This window comes from Canis lupus, chromosome 6 (assembly GCF_003254725.2).
Source record: "Canis lupus dingo isolate Sandy chromosome 6, ASM325472v2, whole genome shotgun sequence".
NCBI classification, from domain to species: domain Eukaryota; kingdom Metazoa; phylum Chordata; class Mammalia; order Carnivora; family Canidae; genus Canis; species Canis lupus.
Window position 1 is genome coordinate 61,493,060 of NC_064248.1, and position 22,438 is coordinate 61,515,497.

At 37.6% G+C, this 22,438-nt stretch overlaps 2 protein-coding genes across 5 annotated transcripts in view; one reads left to right on the top strand and one right to left on the bottom strand.

The window, feature by feature from the left end:
• Positions 1-22,438, top strand: part of ODF2L (outer dense fiber of sperm tails 2 like) — a 120,138-nt gene that overhangs the window by 33,839 nt on the left and 63,861 nt on the right. Inside the window, exon 1 of one of the 2 annotated variants that reach the window (XM_049111724.1) lies at positions 21,623-21,751. The exons of the other annotated variant lie outside the window; for it this stretch is intronic. The gene's annotated coding sequence lies outside the window, so the exon portion shown is untranslated. Of the gene's footprint in view, positions 1-21,622; positions 21,752-22,438 lie in introns of those variants that run through there. 2 annotated transcript variants of the gene reach the window in all.
• Positions 1-22,438, bottom strand: part of CLCA2 (chloride channel accessory 2) — a 39,531-nt gene that overhangs the window by 6,296 nt on the left and 10,797 nt on the right. The window contains exons 6-14 of one of the 3 annotated variants that reach the window (XM_049111718.1): positions 21,434-21,661; positions 17,285-17,515; positions 16,293-16,470; positions 14,751-14,857; positions 12,382-12,606; positions 9,735-10,005; positions 6,681-6,851; positions 3,166-3,399; positions 1,774-1,810 (exon numbers count right to left, since the gene is read on the bottom strand). In XM_049111718.1, coding sequence (XP_048967675.1) covers positions 1,806-1,810; positions 3,166-3,399; positions 6,681-6,851; positions 9,735-10,005; positions 12,382-12,606; positions 14,751-14,857; positions 16,293-16,470; positions 17,285-17,515; positions 21,434-21,661 — 1,650 coding nt within the window. In that variant the 3' untranslated portion in view covers positions 1,774-1,805. The remainder of the gene's footprint in view (positions 1-1,773; positions 1,811-3,165; positions 3,400-6,680; positions 6,852-9,734; positions 10,006-12,381; positions 12,607-14,750; positions 14,858-16,292; positions 16,471-17,284; positions 17,516-21,433; positions 21,662-22,438) is intronic. The other 2 variants (XM_025417759.3, XM_035717177.2) reach the window with 2 other exon arrangements.

Genomic DNA, 22,438 nt, shown 5'->3' on the forward strand with positions numbered 1-22,438 from the left:
GTGTCTGATTCCAGAGCCCAATACCTTAACACTATGCCATGCAGCCTCCCAGTAGGCTATACTCCCTCTTATTTCTTATTTCCCAATAACTGCTACTTTTCCAGTTACTGAAGCTTACATCTTCATTAGTATCTTTACCAATAAATTCATAGTATGGAAAGCTCTGGGTTTCTATTGAGGATGGAGACAGGAAATTGAAGACTTGGTCCCATTTTCAGGGAGCTCTGTTTTCACTGGTGGCAACAACAGTGCTACCTCCTCTCTTCATTTGGAAATCCAGTTCATCCCCTAAGGATTAATTTAGTTCTCTCCTACATTAAGTATTCTTACAGGGTTGAAGTATAACTGAGGGTTAGAGGAAGGGGTAGTGGGAAGAGCAACTGCTGTCACCGAATGGCTTTTTTCAGAAGCAGAACATTTTCAATAATTTTTAAGGATAACAAATTCTAACAACGATTATATATGAACATGATGAAAACTCTTCAGAGTGAAAGGTTGTTAGGCATGAAGGGAAGGTAGTCACTGTAGAGAAGGAGTTACAAGATTGGTGCTTTTTGTAACCTGGCTCCCCTCCAAAGGCTCTGCCCGGTTCCCTGGTGTAAGAACCTGGCCTCTCCTCTGCTCTCACCCACACTGATCTCTACAGTCTTTTCATTTCTGTGGCTTCCAAACCATATAAATGGCACTGTGTTAAATTGTGATTTTTTACCATGTTATGCCTTTTTTTCCCCTCAGTATACCATTATAAATTCTTGGAGTGCAATGACTGTCTTAAATTATGTTTATAAAATGTTTAGCGCTGTGCTGGGCATTAATACTTGCTTAGTAAATATATTTTCACTCTAATTTCTAAAAATAAATGCAAAGGAGATGCAGAACATGCTTGGTTCTCAGTTTTAGAAATTATATTACCCTAGACTTCTAAGGAAAACCCAAGGAGGTAACCCATTTCCATAATTCCATAATATTCCCAAACATAATAATGATCTGATAATGTTTTGCTTATTCCACCTAATTGGCCATCTTTTCTAGGATATTGTGTATAGTAAAGAGCTGCCCCCTGGATAAATACTGATATGCTTGGGCATATATGAGATATCCATTTATTGCTAACAAAGTTTTTCAGAATAGTCACAGAGACATTTTATAATTATATAGCCAGAGATGTTTTCCCATTATTTTTAACTCTGATCATAGAGGTGAGGATGCCTTTCTAGACAATAATTTGTGTGGGAAAAATAGGCAATGAAAGCAGGTTTCTGGATTAAATAGGTACCTATTTGCTAGTTGGTCTGTTCATGACTAATTGGTCAATCTTGCCATTGTTGAGTCATCAAATCAGTTATGACAGTGATTTCAACAACTTAATAGACATACAGGCATTCCCCCTACATATCTTTTGTGGTTTATGGTTTTGACATTATAACAAATCAGATCCACTTCAATCATACCACTCTTCAGTGAAGTTGCATGAAGATCTTTTTATTCTCTTGATTAATGCCCTTTGTGATACCAATTCTAAAGTCCCATATGGTTGTATTTCTTCTTCTCAAACCATTAATAACCATTAACACTGCACACTTTCTTTTTACTCTTTTAATTCAGCAGTGTGCTTGAAATCTTATGGCTCTTGAAAGGAACAATTTCTAGTAGTAATGGGAGCCAGAGCTTGCATTTACTAGTCTCTTTCAGAATACTAGGTGTTTCTGAGGCAGTGAGGAGAGTGAGAACACTAGGTTCTCACTAGGTACCACTAGGTGGCACCACTCTTACCTTTAAATAAAGATGGGAACGATAATGGCTCCTTATTCTAGATAAAAAAAAAAAAAAGCTAGAGAAGGCAGTAGCAACACAAACTAGCAGCCCAGGAAACTTGGCACACTTTCTCTCCCCTTTCTGATTTTATATGTGTCATTTCATTTCCTCTTTACAATACCTTATGAAATAAATATCTGTAGTTCTATTTTTCATATAAGGAAACTGAGGTCAATAGAGGTTAAGCAACTTGCCAAAGATCAAAAAGCAGGACTTAAAGCCAGAATGGAAACAATATTTTCCTGGCATGTAAGTTACAGCTTTTTCCTTTATTCAAAAGACATATCCATCCCAGAGTTTCAATCATTGCACATCTCCAATCTTTATATTAGGGAAACTGTTAATTCAGAGTGTAAAGTATTTCACTTCCTTCTCCTCTGACAGGAAGAGATAGATTTTGATAAAAGAACTGGAAGACAAAGCTATAAACTGATGTTCCACAGCAGCACAGAATTATTTGTTATTGAGGTGCTTTCTGGTGAATATAATAACTAGAGAATTATAAGCCAAATAACGTTGACCTAAGCTGGAAGCAAGACTGGCAAAGGCCCAAGGTGGTCACTGTTATTGACTGATATTGACAGAATAAACTTTCAACAGAGAAGGTTGGTTCCTACAGGAATCTCAATCAGAGGCAACAGGAAATAAGCTACTGAATGTATAGTCGATGATAACCATGTTTTGGTGATGGCAAAGATGTTAGAAAAGTTATTCTTTGAGGAAAGTTATTTTGTTGAATTGCTACAGGGATCAAGAAATGATGCTGGAAGCCTGAAGCCTAGTGTAGGCCTTAAAAAAGGGAATGTTAAGAAAGAACTTTATTAATGTCCATCCAAACAAGGGTAAGAAAGCCCAAGTAATGGAACTGGTTCTAGTCTCCCTAACAAAAGTGATGGCCAGAAATGGGGGTGGAAAGTGCACCAAGTTTTGCATGAGTCATAGGAATTATTCTTCTTACCCTGACTTATAAATCTTTGAGTTCACTATCCACCATCTAATCTTCACAAAACTAAATGCCTCCAGTATTTGGAAGTCCATGCTCTGTAATGCAGAACCCATTTCTGTTGACTAGAGCACTCTTACATATGGTATTTAAGTTTCCAATCAAGATTTCTAGATGATCAGTGTCGGTTCGCTTACCAGGGCCTTCTCAATTCTAGGGGAGCTCACAAGCTCCCATTCCTAGACTCCAGATTATAAAGCCCTATCAACAACTCAAAGCTTTTCATAACCCTCTGCAGCTTTGTCAACTCTAAGCCCCTAAAGCTATTTTTACCCAACTAACCCCTGACTTATTTATTAGAAATGCTACCTTGTAGAAGAACAGGTAGTGGAAACCAAGAAACCTACCCTGGCCCTGATCATAGTCTTCTCCAGGTGCTGTCCAAGATAAAGTCACCTCATCTTCTACTTTGACGGCTTGTAGGTCAGTAATTTTGCATGGTGGGAACACATCAGGATGGGGGCCAGCTGGAACTCCTAGCACTGAAAAGGAGCCTCCTGAACTGACTCGGCTAATGCCCCACTTTTGCTCCTCCTCACTCCTGCCCGCTGATTTTCTTGGAGCATTCATTTGAATGTTGCCTGTGACCAAGAAGAGAACAGCCAAAACAACAAGTTACAATCTCCTAAATAGCTTGTTTGAGAGATTATGGAAAGATGTTTTAAAACCTTCTTTGCTTTACTACATCTTTAGAAAGCTGAGTTTGTTTATTCCATCATTCATTCATTCATCCATTCATTTGTCCATTCTTTCACTAAATAAGTATTTTGAGAGCATATGCTGAGCCAGTAATCATAGACAAAAGAGTATCCATCATGGAATTTATAATCATACTAAAAAAACTATATTTATAAGTTGTGATAAACATAAGTAAAAAAAGGCAGGGTGCTGTGAAGAAAAATAATACAGGTTCATAATTTTTAGTGGTATCGAGGAAGTAACATTTAAAGGTATCCTAAAGGGTGACTAGGAGACAGCCAGGCAGAGTGGAGGTAGTAATATCCCAGGCAGAGGGAACAGGTTGTGTAAAAACTCTGAGGTACTAAAGAGCCTTGCAAATTAGAAAAATTTAATTAAAGCAAGGAGGAGAACAGTTTGAGATAAGACAGGAGAGAGAAGCTCATAGAGGGCCTTGAGGGCCATTGTAATGGCTTTAGAGTTTAATCTTTCACACTGTGGGGAAGCAGGGCAGTGACATGATCACATTTATTTCCTAACAGGTCACTGTGGCTGCTCTCGTTAGAGAATGAGTTCTAGTGCAGCAAGCAGGGGGCCATTAAGACAGCCACTGCCACAGACAGGGAATGTGGCAGGTTGGGCTGGGTGACAGCAGTGGGGAGGAGGGCATAAGTAGGCAGTTTGAGATGTGATTCAGAGATAAAATCAATAAAAGCTGGTGATGGATTTTAATATGGAATGGTGAAGGAGATAAAGTTGGTAGAAAAGAAAAAGAAGCAGCTCCCAGGTTTCTAAAATGAGCAACGTGGGAGGAGAAGCAGTTTAATGGGAAGGAGACTAAAAATGTAAGTTACAAGGTTTGTGATTCCTTTAAAACATCTAATTGAAGGTGACAAGGAGCCAGTTAGATATGGATTTCAAGCTCAAAAAATGTTTTTATCTAGATCTAATAATTTTAAACTTATGAATTGGGAAGTTATAGGCATATAGATGTTATTAAAACCGTATGGATTAATGAGGTTACCTAATAACAATCTCAACTATAATAATAAATAGCATTGATTGGGTGCCTGGTTCACTATGTGCCAGGAACTCATTTACCTACCTTATATGTATTGAGTATTTAATTTTCCTAGCAATGCTACAGGAGGGTACAATTATTACTCCCCTCCCCCCCCCCTATTTTCAAGATGATGAAACTGAGGCAAACAGAAGCTAAGTAACTTGCCCAAAGTCACACAACTAGTAGTAGATTGAAGAATGAGATTCCAAACCCAGGCAGTGTGGCTCCAGATGATAGGGTAAGAAGGTTAGGCATGATCTCTGAGGATTGTCAGCACTTAGAGGCTTGTTAGAAAAGGAAGAGCCAGAAAAGGAGCCTCACAAAAAAAATTCCAGAGCATAAGAGGTAATCCTAGAAGCCAGGAAATGACAAAGGAGAAATCAATCAGCTGTGTCAGACACTGCTGAGGTCAGATAAAACAAGGATGGAAATATGTTCTTTGGATTTAACAGCAGAATGTTCATTGGTGACTAGAACTGGAGTCACTCCAGTGGAGGCATTTGGGTGGAAGTCAGACTGTGGTGCACAGTGTTGTAAACTGGAGGTGAGAAAGTTCAGTCAGCAGGTTTAGATTAATGTCAAGGAAGTAGATGGCAGGGAGGTGGACAGTATCTGAAGGGTGACCAACAATAGAATTTTTTAAAATATGGGATGGTAAATCACACTTGAATGCTGCTCAGAGGGGTCAGTAGAGTGGGATCATGCAAGGGTGAGCTCTCAAGCCCTATGGATGGGATCCAGAGCAGATCCAGATGCTGGCTTTTGGTGAGGAGAAGGATGCGTACACTGCTGTGTCTGGAGATTTGGTGGTATTAAAATAGAGCAGCTCCAGTTTTTTAATGAAATATGAGCTCAAGTTGGTCATCAAAAAGTGAGCTGCTAAAGTGAATGTTATACTGAGTAGGCATGCCTAGGAAAACCTACCTTTTCCTTTCTGTGCTGCTAAGAGCCTCTACAAAATACTCAGGAAAAGCACAATTGAATATTACTTTTCTAATCTCACTGTATGCTAGAGGCCGGTATGTGTAAACTTTAAACTCCTGGATTTTAAAAAGGTACTAGACTAGATAGTCGACTAGACTTCGAGCTCCTCAGTAGGAATCAAGTGTTTTTCTACCTGCTATCCCAAGTTCCTAGGACTAAGCCTGTCACCTAGTAAGCCTTCAAAAATGTTTGATGTATAAACGAAAGAAGGAATATTTATTTATAAGTAAAATATTAGAGCTAGATGGGAAATCCTATCTATGCCATAAAACCATGTTACCTTGCAATTTGATTTATACTGGTTTTGAAGTAAACCAAAGTAAATACACAGGAGAGTAAATTATGTTTTAGGCAACACTGAAATGATCAGGAGATGCAAATTCATTGGAACATCTTGATTATTTTCTACTTAAAAGTGCATAAAGACCAAAAATATAGTCATGTCATGAAATAGTCCAAATGATCAGTTGTAGCTGCTAAAATTCATGAAAAGTGTTCATAAAGATTCTGCAGTTTTGGAAATAACATTTAGAAATGTTTTTGAGATTGTTAAAAATAATTATAGCATACTTTTGTTTGTCTTTTGTACTTTAACCACCAGTTGCCTTCAGGAACTATAACAATGGTGTTAAGAAAATATGTGTATCTTCTAGTTATTTGGTGTTTTTCTCTTGAAGGAAGACAGGACATCTTCAGCAATCACTCAGTTGTCTGTAACATCTAAACTCATATTTATTCCTTCTTTCAACTGCTAACAACTTTCGCCTCTTTTCCTTGCCTAAACCTCTCTAGAGGAAATACAGGAGCTATAACTGAGAAAAAACTCAATAAATCTCTATCCGTTAGTAATTCTGATGAAACAACCACAAGAAAGAGCTCAAAATAATGACTAAAATGAAGATACAAAATCTGGGGAATTATCTATTGCTTCCTGATTCACTACCATGAATCACTGAGGATCGAAGAGATAGCAACAAATCATACATTGACTTAAGCATAGTTTTGAAATTCCATCTCTGTTTCTTTTACTCCTATCTCTAATACACACACACACACACACACACACACACACACACACACACCAGAGATATATACATTAAATGGTGTTATTCAAATAATGGTGTTCATGATTCTTACCGTTTGCTATGTAACCTGGTATGTACATAGCACGACTCCCTGGAATAGAGTAGGCTAGGCTGCTTATGCTGGGAGAGTGACTGACATGCACTTTAAAGCTATATCTACCATTTACAGCAAGGGAGAAAAAATACCTCGAGTAAATTCCATCATTTTTTATAATATCAGCACCTGCATGTATAAAAAAAAAAAAACCAACACCTCAGTGTCAATACTTGTCATCACAGTTTACTAATATTTAATTAAATCAATAAGAAATAAGCTCTTCTCCATTCTTCCCATCTTAACAAATATAGTCATGGTCATAACTACTTTTAATATTAAAATCCAATGGCTCCTTAACTACTCCATGTGGTTCCTTAACCTCTGAAAAATTATTTTCTGAAGGTGAGTGAGTTATACTTCAGTGCTAATAAAACATTTACCAATCAGAGCTCTCCTTCTTATCGTTGAAAATAATAATAGGGTAAGAGCTCTCCTTCTTATCGTTGAAAATAATACAAGTTTTTCGTGGAAATCAAGCATATTCTTTTTGTTTATTATCATAGACTCCTTTGAGATAAAAGCTATCCTGTTCCCAGGAAATAAACATAGATACACATATATACATTTCATGCAATTTCAAGGGATTTATAAGTGTCCAACAGCCCTGATTAAAAAAAAAAAAACTTGTAGTTGATAAAGTAGTGTGAAATTATTTAATTTCCTTATTAGAGGGTACATGAAACTATTGTTCTAGATTCTGAGGGGTTTAGTGACTTGGGGTTTGACGGGCTTTGGTTCTATCCATTGTGCTTTGCTTCAGGAGGCGTTTGGAAAGCTTGGCCAGTGCTGGACTTCTTTCCTTTTACACTCATCCTTAGAGAGCAGTTCAATTCCAACCAAGTCCATGATTGAATAGTGGGGAGGCCTAGAATCAAGGGTAGCAGTGGGAGGTATAGTTTAACCCAAGCTCAGGATACATTCACTATCACCCTGGGCAAATGGCTTATCCTATCCTAGAGTCAGTTCACACCACCTATTTGGCCCTTGGACTCTAAACACTGTATCACCATGAAAATGTTCTCAAATTCCCACTACAGAGGCAGGGCTGCTCCTTAACATGAGAAAAGTAGAAGTATATTGAATTAAAATAAAAAGTGCTGAGCAATTTACTATTATAGTAAATCTAGATATTTTTTATCTATTGGAAAGAAATAAAATCTTGGTATTTAGTGATTTACTGATTAATCAAGTCTATCTTTGTTAAGAAATGATGAAGAAAATTCTCTCCATGCCACAGTTACTATTGCCATCTCTTTTAATCCTTGAGTAAGAAAGAAATGGAAAAGAATACTAGCTTGGGAGTCGTAAGACTTGATTGTAAGGTCTGGATCCAGCACTCAGTAGCTATAAAACAATCTCTCTGAGCCTCAGTGTTCTTATCTTTAAAACGAGACAACTTATCTCACAGGGCTATTGTGAGGATTATCTCAGAGTGTTCATGAGAAAGCACATTTTAAATTATAAGGCATTTAATAAGTGTACATTTTATCACCGTTCATGAATTTGTCAGCAGATAAATACTACTTCCATTATAAAAATAAGTGTTGGCTATTTAATATGTTTAGTATTAGGAGAGTTAGAGTGAGAGAATCTTAAGCAGGCTCCACTCCCAGCACAGAGCCCAACACTGGGCTTGAGCTCATGACCCTGAGATCACAACCTGAGCCACAATCAAGAGTCTGATGCTTAATGGACTGAGCCACCAGTTGCCTCTAGAGTATAAATTTAGACATCAAATAAATGAAATGGTTTCAGGGAATAAACATAAAAGCTATTGAGCTAACTCAGGTGAGCTCTCCTAAGAGAACAGGATCTATTCTCCAGGCTGGCCCACAGGCTGAAGCAAAGGAGAAGTATTCTGCAAAGTGCATTTTTGGATGATATACAAAAACTAAAAGGTGTGACCATGGATAAGCAATCAGAGCATGAGAAGTTCATTTGAATCCATTCCAATAGGCAAAATGAGAGAACTTCTTTGGTGTCCCTCTGAGGTAGATTTAAACTAAAATCCTTTAAAAGAACTTTTGTTTCATAAATGTCATGTAAGATGGCCATGGCAAAATGCTAATGGGTTGCCAAACCTAAGACTCTTGAAAAAAAATTTTATTTTTGAAGCAAGAGTATAGTTTTTTAGTAGATCAAACACCTGTGGCTGCCAACATAGACTTTGAGGTCTATTGCCATTCTGAGAATTTAGTTTAGGGAAAGAATGGAATAGGAAAGATAAAACAGCAGAGGAGTCCATTTTTAAGTCAAAAAGAGTTAGTCAGAAATTCTGAGTCTAGGTGCTGCTATTTCCTGGCCTGATGCTATTCTGTCTGTGATGTATGATGATGAGGCTCTGAACTCTAGGTGCAGAAAGAGCACTTCCCACTAGGCTTGCTGGCCTGGTTGTCTTGTGAGCAAATCATACATGTAAACACACTGGCTCTGCCCTCTTATTAACCCTGCTACTTGGTTAAAGAATAGTCTGGGGTTATCTCCTGGGTCACAAGTTCAATTTCCAATTTTCTTTTGACAACTGAGTTGAGGAGACTACCACTGCATCTTACTTCTTGGGTTTTCATCTGCTATTTTATTATCCAATCTTATTATTTCAATGAATAATAAAGCTGGTGAATCTTAGAGAAATATGGGCATGTCACAAGGACACATAAGCCTTTTCTGTGTGACCTCATCATGTTGCTAGTGTTACTGGCCAACTAAGAGCCAAGACCTAGGCGTTAAGCTCCTTCCTCCTCCACTTTTGCTCACTCTACAGCCCCACAGCCACACTGAAGAACCTCAAGGAGACTCTTCCCAAGTTTACATTCTCTTTCTTTGTGTAGATGTGACTGGTAGCTACTTGGTATGTCAGTGACTCTCTAAGGACTTGAGAATCTCAAAAGATTGGATGAGAAAAAAAATTGAATTGAAAGAACTTTACAGATAAGCTTAAGATTGAGCATCCTAACACAACAGCAGCTCTTGAGAACATGAAAAATGGCATGGCATGGCATTCCCTGTTACCTGCTCCATTGTCAAAAAGTTTCAGCACAATGGGATCTGCAGCCTCTGGCTCAATTGTAGCAGTAACAGTGGCATTCAGAATGGGATAAATCCCCTTTCTCACATTTGCATAAATCATCACAGGATGGGGAAAACGGGTGCTGTCTCTTTCCACAAAGGCTTCTACAGTAGCAGGGAGCATGGCTGAGCTGGAGGCGCGAGAGGTCACTGTCATTTTCAAGGCTTGAAGAGAATGATGGGTATTGTTCAGTGTGTAGGTCCAGAGCCCAGGCTGCAAAACAAAGTCTTTTTGTTTTGAAAAATGTGAAGAAAAAAAAAATCAACCCTTAATTTTAAAGCATAAGTCTAAGTTCTGAGGGGTTTCAATCCTTGTTTTGCTGATGTTGTATTTTCTAAAGTAACTACAAAAGAATCTCAGGAAAGCTAATATGGGTTAGAGGATAGCAATTTATTATTTATGTGGCTTTCACAGCACGACTTACTTTTACTGTTAGGTAACATTTTAGGGAATTATACCATGAACTTATTTGTGGGGAGGACATATTTTAATTCACATTTTTGAAGATAGTAAGTGTCCAGCTTCAAAGTATTTTATAATATTAATTTAAGCCGCTTCACCCCCCCAAAAAAATTCAACGTTTATATTCCTTTTCTATAATTGAGAAAATTATAGCAAATTAAGTGGATGATTATGATTTATGTGAATACATGAAATAAAAAGCAGTGGTATCCTTCCTTCCCTTCATGTCCCCACCCTGAATATCCAGAAATCTCAAGCAATAAAACCCATGTCCATTATAAGAGACCAAAAAGAGAAATACTCTTTTTTTAATAAGTCAGGATTCTACAATGTCTGTGTTGAGTAATTTATAGAAATATTTCTAAATACTATTCTCTTTTGCCTGTCTAGCCTGCCTGGGGGAAACCTGTAAAAGAATGTCAGAAAGAAAAAAAAAAAAAAACTACAAATAACAGAAATTTGTTCTTTGGAGAAGATTATGTACATTATTTTTATCCCCATCCTTGCTGTTGCTTCATATTCTTCTTTTTTTTTAGAGAGCAAGAGAGCACACAGAAATTGGGGGGAAAGGGAGAAAGAGAGAGAGAGAGAGAGAGAGAATCTCATACAGGCTTCACATTCAGCACAGAGCCCGACACAGGGCTCCTATCACAATTGCAAGATCATGACCTGAGCTGAAACCAAGAGTCGATGGCCTAATGGCCATCCAGTTGCCCTGCTGTTGCTTCTTATTAAACTCTAGAACAGGAGGAACACAGTACAGCTGGAAGAAAAAGAGAAAAAGCACCAAGGAGTTAAGTCATGACTCAGTGTGGAAAGTTAAGATGCCACCACACCCTACCCAACCTTCTTCATTGGGATTCATGTGCTTGGCCATATTCCTGTGAAGTCATAATTCAAGTATCAAGATAATCTATTTTTCCTTTTTTTTTTTTTTTGTAATCATAACATTAGTAAAAGACAATACAGATCTCCATATCAAAAACTTCTCTTTGGGTGTAATATGTGTTCTGTTCTAGGCACCTAGTGCAGGCTAAGAGGTCAGGCAAAGGCAGAAAAAAGTAGGTAAAGTGTTCTTGGCTCCTGTGCAAAGAACATGATGTGAAAAGAACATGATGAGTTGAGAGAAAAGTTAGGAGGAGCAAAGCAGAGGGTGTTTGGGAAGAGGGTCAAGAAAAAAGCTTGGGCAAAAGCCCTAACATAAACAGCCTGATATGTAACAGTAACCACATGGATTTTATCCTGAGACCACCAATGAGTTTTGAATAGAAGACAAGTTTGATCAGATTTGTGCTTCAGCAGAATCACCAGAGTAGAAGGACGCACTCAAGCAATTCACCACCCTGCTTGGAACCACTAGTGGTTCCCTTTCCCTTTAGGATTCAAGCTCTTTTTGCCTTTATGGACATACAGAGCCCTTCCTGACATGGCTCCTATTTGTGTCTAGCCTCATCACTTTCTCTCTTTCCTTCCCCTAAATCTCCCACCTCACATGCTGCTGTGTAATTCATCCATATTGACCTCCTTGTAGTTCTATGAAAAGCTATATTCTATTTTTTTTCCTCCACCCAGAATATCATTGACACCTCTGGCCTCTTTATCCTCCATATTTCTATTTTGATGTTTTTACTTTCAGGAAGCATTCACCTTCCCCCGAAGTCTGTGCATCCCTCCTGTATGCTCTGAGTACCCCGTTCATATTCCTACCATGGTATTTTAATATAAAGCACCTAGAACAAAACCTAGAATATAGCAGATACTCAAAAACATGTATTGCATATATTCGTATTATAAATTCTAGGTAGAGTTTTTCCCCCAAGCGTATAAATAACTATGTGTGAATTTTGCAAAGAAAGTAAGCAAGAAGAAATTATTTGTACTGCATACATACTAATTTCCACTGTTGAAGAGAGAAGACCTTGGTATCCATTATTTAAAGTTTTGAACATACCTTAGTTGTTTCTCTTAAATTTTTAACAGTCTCAAAATGCTTTTGTATAAATTTGAAGTAAAATTTTGATGTATCAGAATAGAATTTCATTATACAGTGCATTTAATTATGTGATTCAACTGAAAGTTATGTAATCAACTAAAGGTTGTCATTATGAACAGGCTCACAACACCTACCTCAGCAGTTCCTGGAATGTAGAGGCGAGCAGTCTGCAAAGCTGGATTGGTGATAAAATTATTTGTGTAGTATTTTCTTCCATTAGGATCAAATAACAGAATCTCAGGGGGACCACTGATCTGCCATGTGACTAGAAAGGTTGTGTCATTGCCCACACTGTCATCCATGGTCACCGTGTTTTTCAATTGATGGTGAGGTTTAACATTTTCACCTGTACTTTCAAGCTGTTCAAGAAAACACACATATATGTGAAAGTTTCTAGGGTAGGCATAAACATCCATCTTTTCCTTTACTTCTGGACAAATAAAAATAAAATTGGCAAAAAAATAATTTAATTCTGACATGAACTATATTCATATAAATCACTTTTTATAAAAATACCTCACCAAAGTGAAATATTCTATATTATAGGACTACAGAAGATATAAAATATTCTAGTATGGTTAATACAAGTATCACTTCATTATTTTTTATAGAGAAATTTTAACTGTTCTCATACTAATTCTCATCCAAATCAACATTAGCCTCAGATCAGCAATTATAATATCAAACTTAAAAAAAAATTTTTTGTTCGTGAATGTGCTTAAGTGGTTTGATTTATGTTATCTCTCCAGATACTTGTATGTATTTTTTTTTTCAAGTAGGCTCCACTCCCAGCATAGAGTCCAGTGTGAGGCTTGACCTCACAAATCTGAGATCAAGACCTGAGCTGAGATCAAGAGTCAACTCTCAAATGACTGAGTCACCCGGGTGCCCCTACCTTTTTATATATTTTAATAATAAACAAAACACTGAGTTTCAGGGGGCTTGAGTACATTAAAATAATTATTTAGCCATTCACAATAAGCCACGTGCGCATGTGTGTGTGCATACAATACATACAGAATGCAAACAGATGACAGTACAGTGTTAAAAATGCTTTACATATGGTATCTCACTAATCCTATGAAAACCCTCTGAGGTGAGTACTGTTGTTATCCACATTCACGGATGAGAAGACCGTGGCTTAACGAAGTCATTTGTCCAATGTCACATGGCAAGGAGCTGAAACTGGGATAGAGCCCAGGCAGGCTGACACCAGAGCCCCTACATTTATTTAATCACTGTGTATTCAAAACAGACACAAGTCAATAAATAACTTTGAAAATTTTTATTTATTAAATAAACACACTGTGTAACACTCTGTAATATTGCTCAAACTTGGAAAGCATATAAAATTTTTGGTAGATGACAGCAAAAACACTGTGGATTATTTATTCAAATTCGTTTTATAAGCATTTGTGGACTGCTGACTAGTGGGGCACATTATGTGTTGGGCCAGATCTGTTGAAGGGGAATTAGATGTAGTTTCTGTCCATGGTCTAGTGGGGCTAATGACATACAACTGGGGGAGAGGAGGCCAAGTTTGGGAACATGAGGCTAATTTGATTGAGCCATATGATTTTTAAAAACTTTTGTTAAATTTCTAAAAACTTTAAAATGTTTGTTTTTATTTCATATTGTTAAAGAAGAAATCATGTGATAGAAAGATTATTAGGAACAAACAATTGTAATTTAATGATAATGTATGTTCTCATTTATGATTCACCTTTTTTTACTTCTAAGATGGAAATGTGGTTATTGCCTTACTGTGTACATATAATCTTGATGTTAAATATTTCCTAAGAATAATTTAACTGATTTCATTGTTCACAACAAGTCATTAACTTGGCAGTTTCACTTACCATCTGTGAGGAAACAGCAGATGAAATTTTGTCCAGACTCTTAGTTATGTTCAAAATATCTTTAAACTACTTAGAAAAAATGTGGCCCTTTTGAAAATGGCTTGAGTAGAGGAAGCCCTTTTTGAACAAAGTCAATTGCAGTAGTTGAAAGAGTACTTAAAAATTTTTAGAATTTAGTGAAATAGTTGATACTTTTAATATGAAGGGGGAGCTTTGAAGAAGTTTTTTAAGAAGCCAAAAAAAGTAAAATGGATTATGACTGATAGAAAGTTATTATAGAACTCAAACTAAAGACACAGTTTCTTATTTTCCTCCTTGGCGTTGCCTCCACCCCACCCCCACACCTATTTTAGCCACTAGGAAGGAGCAAATTCTGCTTACAGACCTTTAAAGGTAAAGGTGGCAATTACAGGAAATTATTCCTAAGGTGGTGAAGAACAGACATTAGGTAAAAGTGAATCCAGGCTTTGGTGAGACCAAGAAGCTCATTAAAAGCCTTCTGTGCAAGAATTATTACATAGTCAAATAAGGTTAATGAGGCAGTTAGCACAATTCATCTATTTTTCTTGATTCCTTCTCTCTGTACCCCCCACCCACCCCAAACCCAACCCCACCCGTTAGTATGATATTGAGGGAATCCTGACCTGAATACATTGTTGAAAAATGTCTCCAGTTCCAGAGGAAATTCTACTGAAAGCATCAATCATGCTGTTGGAGTTTGATTCATCTGGAACAAAGAACTTTAAACCTCCTGAAATACATGATTATGTTAACTATTAAAATGTATAAAATAAAACAAAAAATAACAGGTTAGGTCTTATCCAACAACCTTTCTTGTGTAAGAGGGTTAATTTGGGGGAAGGAGTTATGCTTGACCTGCTTTGCATCCTACCAGCCATGTGATAAGCAGCAGAGATGAGTGGTTTTATCTGTTTTGTTCACAGCTGTAACGTCAAGGTCTAAACCTTTCTCTGGGGCAGCCCAGGTGGCTCAGCGGTTTAGCACCACCTTCAGCCCAGGGTGTGATCCTGGAGACCTGGGATTGAGTCCCATGTCAGTCTCCCTGCATGGAGCCTGCTTCTGCCCGTGTCTGTGCCTCTCTCTCTCTCTCTCTCTCTCTCTCTCTGTCTCTCATGAATAAATAAATAAAATCTTAAAAAAAAATAAACCTCTCCCTGGCACAGGATAAAAACTCTATGAATATTTATTGAATAGTCTTGTAATTAAGGTAATTCCTAGATAGTCTAGGGTAATTGCTACCTGTCTACATTGCTATATATTTACATTTACATTCATATTCTGAAAACATTGTTTTCAAAGATAATTCCATAAAACCTAACTTTCAGTTTTAAAGTCAGCAATATTCATTTTTATTGACTATAAGGAATATAAGATAAAATTATTCTATGCCTCATATGGAATAAAGAAAGGTATGTGTCTTACAATATGGTATGTGTCTTTATCATATAGTAAACATATTTTTAGCCTTCTGTTATACATGCTCAGACTGATTTAACAAAGAAATTATGAAATTATATTTTCATTCAATGTATATAATTGGCATCTTCTAAGGAAAATGTTTAAAAGTCAGCAAAGTTTTGGAGGCGTCTCTGTGGCTCAGTCAGTAGAGCGGCTGCCTTTGGCTCAAATCATGATCCCGGGTGCTGGGATTGAGCCCCAAGTTGGGCTCCCTGCTTGATGGGCAGCCTGCTTCTCTCTTTCTCTCTCCACCGATTGTGCTCTCTCGCACGCACACTCTCTTATCTCAAATAAATAAAATATTTTTTAAAAAGTCAGCAAAATTTGGGGGCACATTGGTGGCTCAGTTGGTTGGGCAGCCAAGTCTTGATTTTGGCTGAGGTCATGATCTTGAAGTTTTGAGATCAAGTCCTGTGTCAGGCTCCACTAGGCATGGAGTCTACTTGGGATTTTCTCTCTCCTCCCTCTGCCCCCTGCCCCACCCCCTCTCTCTTTCTCCCTCTCTGAAAAAATTAAAAATTAAAAGCAAAGTCTGCAAAATTTTGGCATAATTTAATTTTTATGTTGTTTTCCTTAAGATAACTATTTCTATTTTTTTTCACTTAAGCCACACATTCTGTTGACATAATCTGAGCTTCATGTTTGTGCTTTGAATATTCAAGTTTAAGGAAATGCTCTAAAATATAAGTTTTTAGAAATATGTTTACCTGTACGACGTGATAATTCCTCCAGATTTTCAACCACAGATGAGCCCATGGCAATGGAATGAATGGTTGAACCACTGCTGAGTGCGGTGAGTAAGCAATTGTCAATATGCTCATCATCTCCACTGGTCACTAATATCATCACAGAGCCATAGGCTTTTCCATTCAGCTTTTCAACCACCTGAACATATAGTATCAGTCATTTGGAAGGAAATGTAATTCAGATTGTCTGACTGAACAGAAGAATTCACTCATTCCAGAATCCCCACCCATGAGGCATATGCCTCTTTCAGATCCTCTGTGGCTCACTGCCCTCTATGCCCATCTCCATTCTGGCCTCAATTCACTTCATCACAGGACTTGATAGCATCACTCTACATGCCATTGCTGGTTTGCTTGTAGAGAGGTACTCTTCCTGTTTGAATCATCACAATATGACCCTGACTTAGAATAGGGTCCATAATAGAGGATATGGCGGCACATTCTTATGTGTTATCACTGCCTCGGACATCCAGTGAATGACCAATAAGACGCCTTGGCTCTTGGCTCAATCTTGGCTACACATTAGAATTAGACAAGTCCAGAATGATTATATACAGAAGGCAGACATGTTGATTTTGACTGGAAACCCAAGTGTAAAAATGGCTATAGTTGGGACAGTCCCAGAATGAATAGGAACAGTGTTAGAAATCATCTAGATGGCACTAAAGTCCTCCATCCTTGGCTGTTTATTTATTTATTAATTCATTCCTTCAACAAGCATTCATTGAACAATTATTATGTGACAGGTACTTTGCTAGGCACATGGGGTTTAATGGTAAATAAGATATGATTCCTGACCTTAAAACTAATCCATCATTACGGATCAACATCATTATAGTTGAAAGCTGTTATGACCACAGTATAACAGATTGCCCCAAATCAGAAGGAACCTCAGATACAAAATGAAGAAAAGGAAAGTGAGGGTGATTTGAGGGTTGGGTGCCCTACTGTACCTCAAATCCCTTCTTAAGCCCTGAGCAAACGCTGGTTTCTGCTTCTGCTGACACAGTCATAGGCAGGTGTGAAACCAATAGCTTTCGATCATCATCACTGTTAATTTGGTGTAGTTGGGCTCTGATCTCCCCTTTGCTGTTGAAACTGACGATGCCCACAAAGGTATGAATTTCAACAATTTGCATCAAGTAAAATTCTACTGCTTGTTGCAGTCGAAGGAGTCTGTTAGCCTATGTCCCAAAAAGGAAAAAAAAAAAAAAAAGAGAGAGAAAAAGAAAAAGAATTACATTTGTTTGGTAGACAAAAGTATGACTAAGCAACTCAATCAGCAAATATTTCTGCAAATCATTAGCAATGTCAGATTGTAACTTTTTGAGCTGTAAAGAGTGACACAATGCTGGATCCTCATTTCATTAATTGTAAAAAAAATAAGTGCTTTTCAAAGAGGGGGTTTAGAACCGTGCCTCCAAGAAGCTGTTCATATTTACCACTCTCCAAGGATACCTATTCACACTGTTTCTCTCCAACTCAGAATTCAAGTTCTATGAAACCAGTTAAAATTAGATTTGTAGCTGTTTCTTTTAAAATCCAGTCTGGGTAAGAGGAAACACCACAAAAAGACCTGATAGTAGAGAAAAGTAGTAGTTAGGGGTATGTATACAGGCACTATCCTCTGTTACCATGGTCATCTTAGCCTGGGCACTTCATCTGTAAAGTGAGGATAATAATATTTTTCTTACTTATTTATTTTTTTTAATTTTTTTTAAGTTTTTATTTATTTATGATAGTCACAGAGAGGGAGAGATGCAGAGACACAGGCAGAGGGAGAAGCAGGCTCCATGCACCGGGAGCCTGATGTGGGATTCGATCCCGGGTCTCCAGGATCGCGCCCTGGGCCAAAGGCAGGCGCCAAACCGCTGCGCCACTCAGGGATCCCTTCTTACTTATTTAAATAGAATCACTATGAGTTTCAACTGAGAGACATAAATGACAGTACAGTTATACTCTGAAGCATTAACCAATGATAAATTAGTATTAGTGACCAGGTTTGGACAGGTGATGGTACTGATGTTCACTAGGATCACTTGTTTTGAAGGCTATGGGAGCAGCAAACTGAGCTTCTATGACCACCTCTTCAGCAATGACTGTAGTCTCTATCTCCAACCCAGACAGCTCCCTTAATATCTGGACCTACATTTCACATTGCTTAGGAAACATTACCAATTTAACGTCCCACAGGTATCTCAGACTCAACACACTTTGAATTCATTGCCTCCCTTCCCAAATATTGTTTCTCTTACAATATTGGGGAGAAAGTTGGTACAGTGGATGAAGCAAGGACTTTGAATCCTGCCTTCAAAGTTTGCTAATTATGTGACCATAGAGAAATCACTTATCTTTTTTAGCTTCAGTTTTCTCATCTGCAAAATGGGTATATAGTCAGCACCCAGTAATTAGCAGCTATTGCTAACATCATGTCATCAAGTCATCATTCTTTTTTAAAATTAGCTAATTAATTTTTTTTAAGTTTTAAAATTTTAATTCACCATTCTTAATCATGATCTCCATTCCCAACCAGTTAAGCCAAAAGCGTGGTAATGAAAGTCTTTCATTACCCATCTGTTATAAGCCCCCATATCCTCGAACAGGTCCTACCAACTCAAAGTCTTAAGTTTCTCTCAGATTCATATCATCTCTGCATCTTATCCGCCATTTTCTTAGACACACCCAATATTAGTTGTAGCCATACCAACAGATGTACTCCCCACAGATTTTTCTAATTTTGCCTGTCAGCCACTGCACAAATTCTTCCTTTCCCTGGAATTCTTCCCTTCTTCTCCCTCAACCTAGCAAGTACCTTCTCATCCTTCAAGATTCAACTCCAAGTTCATCCTCTCAATGAAGTCCTCCTCAGTCACTTTCTTTTATGGCACTAGATGCTTCCTCATCAATGTTCCCAAAGCAACTCACACTTCTTTGAAGCCTTGTCACATTATATTGTATTTATTCACATGTGCATGTGTGTGAGCATTTCATATAGACTTATTTATTCATTTGAAAGAGAGAGTTGGGAGGGAGGAGCAGAGGGAAAGACTCTTAAGCAGACTCCTCACTGAGCTTGGACCCTGTCTGGGGGCTCCATCTCATGACCCCGAGATCATGACCTGAGCCAAAATCGAGAGTCAGACACTTAACCAACTGAGCCACCCTGCAGGGACCCCAAGTTGTGAGCATTTTGAAGCAGAGACTATGTCCTATCATTTCTGCATCCCGCAAGCCAGCACAGTACAGGCGCCTAATGAACGAATGACCATGACATTTCAAGGACAGTATTGGCAGGAAAAGGGAAGGAAATTTGCTTTGCTATGAGTGTGTTACTTTAGGCATATTTCTCTTCCACATCCCTTAGAGCTTCTCTCAAATCCAACTATCACTTTCACTCTGTCTATTCTTCTTCAATAGAGGCAGCTAGCCAATATAAATCATCTGGAGACCATATTTTAGAAGATCATGCCCTAGTTAGCTGCAGGTAGGCAAGATTACAAAATTATTTAGATGTTGAATGTATGAGTGGTGCTTCTAACGTTTCAGAGACAAGCCAAAAAAGACAAATTTTCTACAACTAGTGATCCAGAGAATACAAGAGGATAAACTCTTCCTTAGGACAAGTACTATAATAAAATAATAACTACCACTTAGGAACCAAAAGCTTCATATTCATTTTCTCATTTATTCCCCTTTGACAACTTTATGAAGTAGATGATGGTATGATGGTAAATGTTTTTTTAAACTGGCTTTCTGGCAGAAAGAGAGAGAGACCTTGATTTCATAATTTCTGTGGGGTACATACTCCCACCATGGCTAATTTCAAGTTGTCAATTTGACATCACTGAAAGCAGAGTTGGGTAAGAAATATGTAGTAGTAGACCCAGACAGATACAGTAGGCCAGAAACCATCTTAAAAGCATAGATCGGAGATCAGCAGTCATTTTCAGAAAAGGGCCAGAAAGTCAAGTATTTTAGTCAAGTATTTTAGGCATATGTTCTCTGTTGCAATTACTCAACTCTGTTGTTTTAGCACTAAAGTGGCCATAGATACAATAAATGAGCATTGCTGTGTTCCAATACAGCTTTATTGATGGACACTGAAATTTGAATTTCATATAATTTTCACATGTCATGAAATATTATCATTCTCTTGATTTTTTTTCTAATCCATTTAAAAAGTAATCTATTTTTGCTTGTGGGCTATGCAAAAATAGGTGGTGAGCCAAATTGGCTCATGAACTATTGTTTACGGATTCTGCTCATAGATAATGATTAAAAAAAAAAAAGTAGGAAAATAATCAGGAAGTGATGAGTTTTTAGCATTTATTATGTTTGTTTTAATATACTGTATTTAATTCTAAATCTACATAGTTTAATTTTTAATAATGGCTATATTTAACTACTGGCTTGCAAATTTTCTAAAAATTTAACAATCGACTCTAATGAGCTAGTATAAGCTGCTTCTGTCACAACACTAAAAGTAGGTATTATAATCCCTATTTTACAAATGAGAAAACAGTTTGGGAAGGTTATTTTGCTCCTGATTATATAACAGTAAATAAGAAGCCAGGTTTTAAAGCACATATGCTTGGTTCCAGAGACTAAGACTTTAACCACTAACTGAGAGTTCTGGGGTTTTCAGGAGTGGATTTCTGGAAGGCTGCAAGCTTCTTGAATGACTGAAGTATGGTTTTCTATCCATTGTGACATGGAAAATACACACACAATGGATAATCACACTCTCTTGCAAACCCAATGTCTCTTACCTCAGCAAGCTTACCAGTGAGTGAAATATAGCCAGACAAGAGATTCTCTTACACATCAGAGTTTTGGGAAAGGGTCTTGGTTGGAAAAAAAGTTGCAATTAGTAGCAAAAAATCAGGGTTAGGGATTATCTGTGGGTTTCATTTATCTGCCTTATCTCAATTTCTGGCCTACATCCTAAGTTTGTTCCTCTTGTCCCCAAGAAAAGACAAAATACATAACAGTTCCAAACCTTGGCCTCTCCTTCTTTGCCCTTACCTGCTAGAAAATGAAAAGAATCGAAAACTGATAGAAAAAAATGAATGGTTTACAGCCACTTTGGTGCAAAATATTACCTCTGCCATCTTACTGGACACATCCAGGACTAAACAGACCACTTTGTCACCAGGCTGAATAAGAGAGAACACGGGAGGCGGTGGAAGTTGAGTCCCATTCATGGGAAAGCTATGATTAAAGTCAGCAGAGTCTGTGATTACATCCCATGCACTTCTGAGGCTGCACATTTGGTTCTGTAGGTTTGGAGCTTCTTGGTTGTGCGTACGTGCATTACAGAATTCAACCACCTAGAAAAAGAACAATGCCTATCAGAGAATAAAGACACTCCTCCCATATTAGACATACTTCTTCTCAAGCAGCTAAAGGTAAAAGGAAAGGTGAGTTGAAACATGAGATAACAGAAGTGCTATAGCAGCCCTTTATTACTTCAAGAATGATATTGAGTTTACAAATATACCTTCGCACCCTTTGCTTGAAACACTGGCAACCTTGTGGTATTTGTGATCCGTCTATTATAGTCTATTTGCACTTGGATAACAGAGAGCAGACCATGTATATATATCTTAGTCTTAAGAAAACAAAACAATGTTCCACTTTTTTTCAAATGATAGTGTGTTAAAGAAAACACTCTAGAAAATGTTATCTCGGTCAACCTACTCCTTCGAATTATATATAATGACCCAGCTGCACCTTTATTTATTGATCAGTCAACATAAATTGATCTAGTTCAAATATTGATCTCTGTAAGAATAGGATAATGAACAAAAAAGCAACTTAAATCTACTTCCTGATCTTTCTCCCCTTTTGGAAATAGAGATATAATTCATTTAATAATGAATTAAACATATGTCACCCCTTTTTAAGGTATGGTTTGCATCGCAAAGTAATAGGTTACCACCTATTCCCAGTGCTTATATTCCTACAGAGTAGATACTTCCTGCTAACAGAGCCATGGGAGCTTAGAGCTAGAAGAAACCTGATAGACTTCCCAGTCCCATCTCTAATTTCATAGAAGGGGAAGCTAAAGCTTCAGAAGGCTGATAATTGCTTAAGGACATGAGTTT